Source organism: Sinocyclocheilus anshuiensis, unplaced genomic scaffold (assembly GCF_001515605.1).
Source record: "Sinocyclocheilus anshuiensis isolate Anshui unplaced genomic scaffold, SAMN03320099.WGS_v1.1 scaffold517, whole genome shotgun sequence".
NCBI classification, from domain to species: domain Eukaryota; kingdom Metazoa; phylum Chordata; class Actinopteri; order Cypriniformes; family Cyprinidae; genus Sinocyclocheilus; species Sinocyclocheilus anshuiensis.
This window is the reverse complement of record NW_015536535.1, coordinates 2,011,150-2,019,972: the sequence shown is the minus strand read 5'-3', so window position 1 is coordinate 2,019,972 and position 8,823 is coordinate 2,011,150. Positions and strand designations below refer to the sequence as shown.

Here is an 8,823-nt window from a genome sequence, read left to right as displayed (position 1 = left end):
ACTCAACTGTTTAACTCTAGGGGAGTTGGAAAATGAGCCTATTTTCAAAAATAGTGGAGTGTTCCTTTAAGACCAAATGCACGGACCTAATACTGATACACATCCGCTTTTTTTTCTCAGCTGTTTTCGTTCACTAAATAACCGACTGTGTTTACTAGAATACTTGCCAAAACGGGTATTTTAACATAAATTTTGTGTATGTGAAAGAGGAATCAAATTCGCTGTTCACGCGGTGTCTCTCTCACTCCGCATGCGCGCGCTTCGGGTGTGTGCGGCAGCGGCTGAGCGCACAGAAAACTTAAGTTGAACTTGCCTGTGCTGGTATAGACTTGGCGGCTCCCAGAAGGCTTTGCTGTCCACGGCTGCTCTCTGCACCAGACTTACCCAGGGTGTGCTGCTGACATTCCAGACAGTTTCTCACAGCCATCGCGCACACTGAGGGGGAGAGAGAGTGTGTGAGAGAATGACAGACAGAGAGAGAGTGCAACTGAGAGGTAGAAATGCAGAGAAAAAGACAACATCATAGAGATGAAAGGGTACAAGAATGAAAAGATATACAGACTAAAGGAAACATGACATATGAGAAGGTCGTTGCATGACATTCGTTCACTAAATAACCGACTGTGTTTACTAGAATACTTGCCAAAACGGGTATTTTAACATAAATTTTGTGTATGTGAAAGAGGAATCAAATTCGCTGTTCACGCGGTGTCTCTCTCACTCCGCATGCGCGCGCTTCGGGTGTGTGCGGCAGCGGCTGAGCGCACAGAAAACTTGCTTGAATGTGTAAACTGGCAAGACAAAACATGTGCAAATGATATACTTTAACTCTATGATGGTTAAACTTAACAGTTAATCCACGAATCACATGTGTGCCGAACCGTGCAGCCTGATCCGTATGGATCACAGATCATCTACGATCCGTTGCACCCCTAATTAAAATAGAAAAAATTATTTTACATTTTAATAATATTTGAAAATATTGTTGCTTTTACTGTATTTTTTCATTAAATACATGCAGTATTGGTGAGAATAAGAGACTGCCTTCAAAAAATAAATAAGTTAAACGTAGTTAAATAGGTATTATCGTAAAAGTGATGTTTCACTAAGCGATAATTATTTTCATGTCATCAAATGATAATAAATAAATTGCCAATATTATAATGTATTCTAATTATACTATTTTGTCTAAATGGACCAGAAGTAATACACAAAAATATAAAAGAAATAAGTTAATTAATTAATTAATGGATATTAATTTTCGATTGGCTAAACATAATTTAAGTCTTATTAAATTATAAGTGTTTTTAAAGATGAAATTTAATTAAGTGTTAGATGATGGCAAAGGTAATCCATATATAAAAACAGTGGTAGTGAGCATGCAGAATTAAATATCAACCAGTATAGAAGTAATATCTACTTATACAGATAAATAAAAAAATCTCTAATACTGGCCGCTAACTAATATAGTTCCAATATATCATACATCCCTACACCACTAAAAATAAACACGCAAGTTTAAAATAATTTGATGTGAATTAACAAATGAATAACATTACAGAAACACGCTGCAAGGTAATTCATCTCCAAGACATAACAGTCGTATAGAGTATAGAAAAGGAAAACACATTAAACTGTATGAGGTTTGGAAAACAGATGACATTGCTTATTCTGTGTTTAATCATTTTGGCCAGGTTCCCACCACCATGGTGCAGAAAAATTCTCTTACTGCATTTAATTTGATGTATTGCATGCTATATGTAAGATTAGAATGGTGCATGTGTGTGTGTTTTCATTTTAATGTACTGCACATGAGTTTGAATTGCAGAATAATGTGTGTGCGTGACTGCATATGCATGTGTATGTCTCTATTCAACCCTCTATCCTCTCATACCTTGACAACTGACAAATGTAAACTTCAAAACGCTTAGATTAAAGGTATTATACCAGCACAGGAACCGACCAGCTTTTTCCATTAGGCGTTCTAGTCATTTGAGCGAAAGAGCGAGCGAAAGACAGAAAGAGAGCTATAGACGGAGAGATAGCGGGCTAAACCTTGTTACAGATCTCAAATCAGATTACACACTGGCAGACCTCATCAAATATTCATTTTATACTTTCAGCCCTCCTAAAAACAGGCTTCGGTTTCACTCTCACTCCACCAATCAGGAAGGTCCGCCCTGCCCTTGCTGCACACTGTCGAGTCGATTTAACACGCCGGCCATTTTGTTCAGTGGGTCTGGGTGTTACATAGGCGAGAGAGCCGATGTGGCAAAGCGGAGGGGTAGTAGAGTGGAAAAGTGTTATATTTAGAGGAGAGGGAGTTTGATGGTGTCTAGATAGCTTCAGGGAGGGTCATGTAGAGTGTGTGTGTGTGTGCGAGAAAGAGAAATGAATAATGTAACCAATCTGAACGGCTGGATTTCTGTTATATGGTCTATAATGCTGCAGTACAGTTTGTGATACATAGACACATAAAGAAGGAGGTGCCTCAGGCTACAATACAGCCATTACAGTCAATGGCCTGATGACGGTTCTCATTTTAGACCACTACAGTGTGGAGAGCTTATAATAACACTATTAGAGAGTGCACACAATAACACTATTAGAGAAATCCCACAAAACAGAGAAAGTGAGCGAGGAATGGAAGGGAAAAGCAGTTATTACCTCTACCAAATGAGCCAATAGAGAGAAATCAATGAGCAAAAAAGGACTCTGCTCCAAGCTTCAGAGCTTCAGACTTTTAGCTCATCCATATGCTAACATCAAACTCAATTAAAATCAATTGCAAGTTGATTCCCCATTAAGTAGTGAGGGGCAGTGACTGAGAGAAACAGGTTGAGAAAAAAATATTAAAAGCAGGACATTATTTAAAAATCATGGAGGAATGAAACAATCATGGAGGAAGAGGAACAAGCAGTGACTCAGGGATACACACACTACTATTCAAAAGCTTGGGGCCTGTAAGATTATTTTAATGTTTTTGGAGTTTTGCAGTCAGAGCTACATTTATTTGATCAAAAATACCGTAAAAACAGTAATACTCTCAAATATTATTATAATTTCAAAACCATTTTCTATTAATTATTTAATTAATTAATTAATTTATTTATTTATTAAAAAGTCATTTATTCCTGTGATGGTTAAAGCTGAATTTTCAGCAGCCATTACTTTAGTCTTCAGTGTCACATGATCCTTGCTGCTCGAAAAACACCTATTATTATTAATGTTGAAATCAGTTGTGCAGCTTAATATTTTTCGGGTAACCATGATATATATATTTTTCAGGATTCTTTGATGAATAGAAAGTTCAAATGAACAGCAGTTATTTGAAACATTATAAATGTCACTTTTGATCAATCCTACACATCCTTGCTGGAAAAAAAGCATTGATTTCTTTCAAAAATAATATTCTTACTGACCCTAATTAGCACAAAAAAAAATGTTTCTTGCCCGTGCAAAACTCGCTATCACAATTCTAGGGTGTCATGGATAGTTGCCAGGATGTTACTAAGATGTTTTGAGCATTTTTAGCATGTTGCTATGCAGTTGCTAGATGGTTACCTACTGATTCAAGTCCCTATATATGTCTCAGATCCTACCGTCAATGTAAGTTTATGGGATATTTTTGGCCATCTCCAGTTGCTCAGTAAAAGCCCACCTCCTCACAACAAGCCACACAATTTGTACAAATACGTGTTCGTAGTTCAAACAGTGTGGGGCAGGTTACATCAGAGGTCTGCATTCCCGCGGCTCTCCTGCGGGAACCGCGGGACCTGACCGGATTTTTTGCGCCGCGGGATTAAATTCCTGAATAAAATGCGGTAGCGGTCGGTAACTCTAGTGTCATTTGAACGGGAGCGGGCGGTCTATCAATACCCCATTCCCGACATCCATTTAGAACAGCATATTGTGCTCAGGATGCACGCTCTGCACGCATGCTTTAAACGTCACGCGTTTTATTTGCGTTTTATTTGTTTTATTTTTATTTTATTGGTCTGCTATGCATGTGCATAACGATGCTCAGAGCAGGCTGTACCTGTGGTAAATATACGGCCCTCAGACAGAACAGGCAGGTTGTCGATGAGTGACAGAGCAGAATAAGGATGGAGCAAAGTGTGGATGCGCTGTCCTTGAAGGACGTTCAACTCGGTTTTGTTTATATTTTGCTTAGCCTATAATTTATTTTTAAATGAAAGATGTCGTATTTATTTATTTTTCTCTGCGACACTTTTCCTACTGTGTTAACAGAAAAATGTCAAATGAATTTAGTATTTTGATAAGACGAATAAAAATAGCTAATAGGCTATTTTTGTACAACCTACATTTTTATTTTTTTTTCTCTCTGCCACACTTTTTCCCTATTGTGTTGTCAATGTTAAACGAATTGTATCCTGACAAGACTAATAAAAATAAGTAATTTTTTATTTTTATTTTAAATAAGAAATTTTTATTTTCTGACAATTTTTTTCCTACTGTGTTGCATTAAATATTAAACAAATTTTGTGTCTTAAGATAATTCATATAAATTCAAGTCAAAGTGAATAAATTCAAGACTCTTGACAAGACGAATAAAATAACACAATTTTGTGCAGACTACACTTTTATTTGTTAGCCTATCTCTCTTTCTTTCAGTAGCGGAAATTTAAATGTGAGATTCTGGAAACGAGATCTAAATTTAGCGGGAACGTTTGGGTCGGGAAGAAAATTATTCTAAGCGGACAGCGGGTGAACAAAGAGGGAATATATAGCGGGAGCGGGTGGGTGCGGAATAGAACCTTGCGGGAGCGGGACTAAAAAAACAGTCCCACGCAGACCTCTAGGTTACATGGCAAAGTTTATTAGTTTAGTTATATGAGCAATAGCTACTGTAACAAGCCTTAATAGCTAAATAACAAGCCTTAGCAAACAGCACTAAAAAAAAAGACAGAAAGAGAGAGATATACCCAAACGTAGGCATTGTCTTAGGATTCCTCCAGAGGACATGTTCTTCTCTGCTTCGATTTCTGTGAAGTTGAGTGAACTGGCGAAGATCAGCACATCCACGAGACTGATCAGCCTCTGCAAGAACATCAGTGACGCCTCCACAGACAAACCCTGAGATGGCTCAATGTTCTCCAGCTCATGCTGCAAGACAGTGTCATCATCATCATCATTACTGCAACTGCAGCCTTCATAATCAGCACCATCTTCACTCAAACCTTCATAATGTACTGATGGTCACCTTTATCATCGCCCTCACTTTTCATTATCATGGCTATTGTAATCAAATTACTCAAAATCATTAAAGTAAAAATATAAATGATCATCATTAAGATGGGCCAGCACACTTTCTTCTAATGAGATCGGTGTTAATTTAGTATGTACACATTATCACACCATGATTTAAGGGTCCTCTCAGACTTGACTGAAATGATCCTTTTACTCTGATGTGAGAGCTGCTGTGAATGGCATCAAGGATCTTGAAAAATATGGGAGCTTGGGATTTTTTTAGACATTTCCTGTATGAGGCAAAAGCTGCAGATAGGATTTGAAGTCAACATGAAACTGTGTCTACAACCCATTTTACTTTTGTAAAATGGCATCTTGAGTGAAACAGGATATTTAATGAGAAACAAATATGTTGATTGGGGTATAGCTTTTCTATCAGAAATTGATTGGATAGTGAACAGTATAAGTTGTTCCATACAGGAATGGATCTGAATGCAAATGTGCAGGCCATTCCCCTCCTGAAACACTACTGATTGAAACTTAAACATGGTGATGTTGCCTGAAAAGGTGTATCAGTGGCAGAGTAAGTTATTACAATGTATAAAAAATTGCAATACTTTTTTATTTCATATTAAGTATACACAATAAAACCTGGAAGGAGTATTAAATAAAAACAAAATTTTATTTTTTGGAGCTTAAAGCATAATCAAATTAGTCAAAATATTACATAAACTAAACTAATTCGGAGGGGCAGGGGATGTAGAATTTCATAATGACAAGAATACTGCAGAAATCTTCTGAGCTTTATGTTGATAATGGAGGAAATCAGACAAATAGGGTGGACAAATTCAATTAACCTAACTGTCCTAACTGTCCTTCAGCAGGACTGAAACACATCAGTGGCAGGGGAAATGCATTACATCATGCCACAACACTTGAGATGCCAAAGTGAACTTTACAAATCTATTTGTCCTATTGTCAGGATTAGCAAGTGCAAGTAAAAGCATCCATTTACTGTCAGCTACTTAACATTTTGAGCCATCTCTCATGCATCCCATATTGACAGCATTGCTGATTGTAATAGTTCTATTTGACTTTGATGCACTTGATGGAAACTTGATCAACACAAACATACTAACCGTAGAAGAGGTGGCTGCAGACAGCAGAGGAAGGATTCCTCCACAGGCCATGATGAGGTTGTCCACCACCTGAGAGACTAGATGGACAGTGTTGTGCACAAACACTACGTTCTCACTGCTGTTCACAAAGTCCATAACTGTCTTAGTTGAATGACTGTGGGGAGAAGTGAGAAAACTAATTATGAAATGATAAAAGAAGTTATGAAACTTACTACAACATCAAAGGAAGCTGTCTGTGAGGCAGTAGAAGGGTAATTCAAGGTAATCAACATTCTCATACTTTACTTTTATTTTTAGTTTTAATTATAAAGCACATTTCAATATTTCAATATTCCTCCCAGGTTAACTTAATAACTATGAACAGCATCTGTCGATTATCAAAAAAAAAAACTAAAAAAACACATTACACCCTTAAAAAAAAAATTTCCTGATTGTGTGGATACTATTGATATGACTGGATTTCTCAAACAACAATAAGATTAAACACCTAAAGGTTGTTAATAAATATGTTTTATCAATACTGATTTTACAAAAAGCTATCATATAGATATTTTATCCCTTTGCCTATTTGATCTTTGGTTCCTGGTGTTTCTCTCACCTTCTCCACATCTGCACATCAGTCTCAATAGAGAACATCAGGTCAGTCAAAAGGCGCTGGTGCATATGAGACCACTTGAACTCTGGGATACGGAACATAGTGGACCGTGCCGAAGACGAGCCCTCATTGCCCTGACCTGAGGGGCTTGAGGCAGCTGCTTGATTTGCGCTCAGATTCTGCAAAAAATACACAATTATTCTTCTAAAATTTGTTTTGTGTGACCTAAAGAGAAAGTCATTTTCTTGCCCCATGAAAAATCTCAGTTTTTCATATAATCAATAAATTTAGTACATTTCTGTAGGTCTCAACCTGGTATCATGTTCCTCATATAAATGTTCCTCATGTTATAAATATTGCAAAACTTACTGTTGTTGAGGTGTCCTTCGGCTCCAATCTCTCTGTGTCTGAGGCCACACTTGACACATCCAGTCTAGCAATTTTAATCTCTTTGGTTTTAGTTGCTGAGGTCTCAGTCCCTGCTGCCTTCGGAGTGTCTTGGTTAGTTCCTGGATCCTGTGAGATACTCGCAGTGCAAGGGCTAACCTCTGCCGTAGACACCTTGGACAAATCTGGAGGAAGTACTTCTGGGGTTTGCTCAGCCTTAACAGCACCATGACCAGCTGTAGTCTCTTTGTGAAGCTTGGTCTCATCGATAGAGGTGCTTTGGTTTAAATCCACCTCCACCATGGGAGCTGGTTCAGCCTTGGTTTCCTCTACTTTCTCATTTTGTAATGGCTTCTCATCTTTTTCGGTTTCCAGCTTCTTTTCTTTCTCTTTCCCATCGTCTTCCTTTTCTGCACCATTGTCATCAGTCTCACCCGCCGTAGCTGAAACATAAGAAGACTCCTCCGTGCTGTCATCACTGACCTTCACTAAGTTGCTGACTGAGGAAACATCTGTGCTATCTTCATCCGTGATGGAGGACCCAGTTTTGCTGGTCTCCTGGTTTGCCGAAGCCTCAGAACTTTCTTCCACTTTAGCTTCCTTTACAGCTTCAGGAGAAGAATCTCCAGGTCTTTTTTCTTTATCTTCTACTTGAACATTTAGTACAGTTTCAGCAGTGCTTGTTTTACCATCATCTTCATCTGATATCTTCACAGCTTCAGTTTCAACTTTGGCATCCTTGTCGGTTGCAGTCTGAGTATTGTCCACATCATCTGTTACACTCAGATCAGCTCTTTCCTTCTCGTTTACCCTACCTTTAGTCATTGTGATGTCAGCCTCAACTCTTTCCACTCTCTCATGCTCTCCATCCATGTCAGCCTCCATATTTTGCACTTCATTATCCTTTCCTGGTTCTTTCGTAGTGTCCTGTTCACCTTTATCCCCTTTCTTTGTCTCTGGTGAGGTGGCAATGGTGTCTGTCTGTCTCTCTTCCTCATCTCTGGCCAGAATGTTGGACACTGTGACTGGGATCTGGGCCCTGTTTTCCTCATTGTCTCCAGGCTGATCAGTGACCTTCTCCTCAACATGTAGCTCAATTACTGTAGATGGAGCCGTCTCGTCAGCATTCAGCTCACCATTGGTTGAGGCAAGGAACTGAGAATCGTGACTGGCTCCAGATACAGTTCTGATTCTGCTTTCAGATCCTCCCTCAGAACCCATCCGCTGGTACTCAAGGAACATGTGGGCCAGATTCTCTTTGTGTTGCTCAAAGGTGACCTGATGAAACAGACAGTAACAGAGTTTGAAGGAATGTTAATTATGCACAGGAGCAAAAAGTCAATTCTCAATCAGATCAAACTAACTGTCGTACAGTATAATATAGAAGTACTATATAGATATAGTACTATATTATACGACTATATGGCATTGATATATATATATATATATATATATATATATATATATATATATATATACAGTATATGTATA

At 38.2% G+C, this 8,823-nt stretch overlaps 1 protein-coding gene across 6 annotated transcripts in view; it reads right to left on the bottom strand.

Moving 5' to 3' along the window:
* The window catches only part of LOC107695599 (lipopolysaccharide-responsive and beige-like anchor protein), a 274,449-nt gene that overhangs the window by 184,284 nt on the left and 81,342 nt on the right, over window positions 1-8,823 (bottom strand). For all 6 annotated transcript variants that reach the window (XM_016495624.1, XM_016495602.1, XM_016495617.1 and 3 more), the window contains exons 22-26: window positions 7,315-8,610; window positions 6,949-7,124; window positions 6,351-6,504; window positions 4,947-5,127; window positions 314-435 (exon numbers count right to left, since the gene is read on the bottom strand). In XM_016495624.1, coding sequence (XP_016351110.1) covers window positions 314-435; window positions 4,947-5,127; window positions 6,351-6,504; window positions 6,949-7,124; window positions 7,315-8,610 — 1,929 coding nt within the window. The remainder of the gene's footprint in view (window positions 1-313; window positions 436-4,946; window positions 5,128-6,350; window positions 6,505-6,948; window positions 7,125-7,314; window positions 8,611-8,823) is intronic.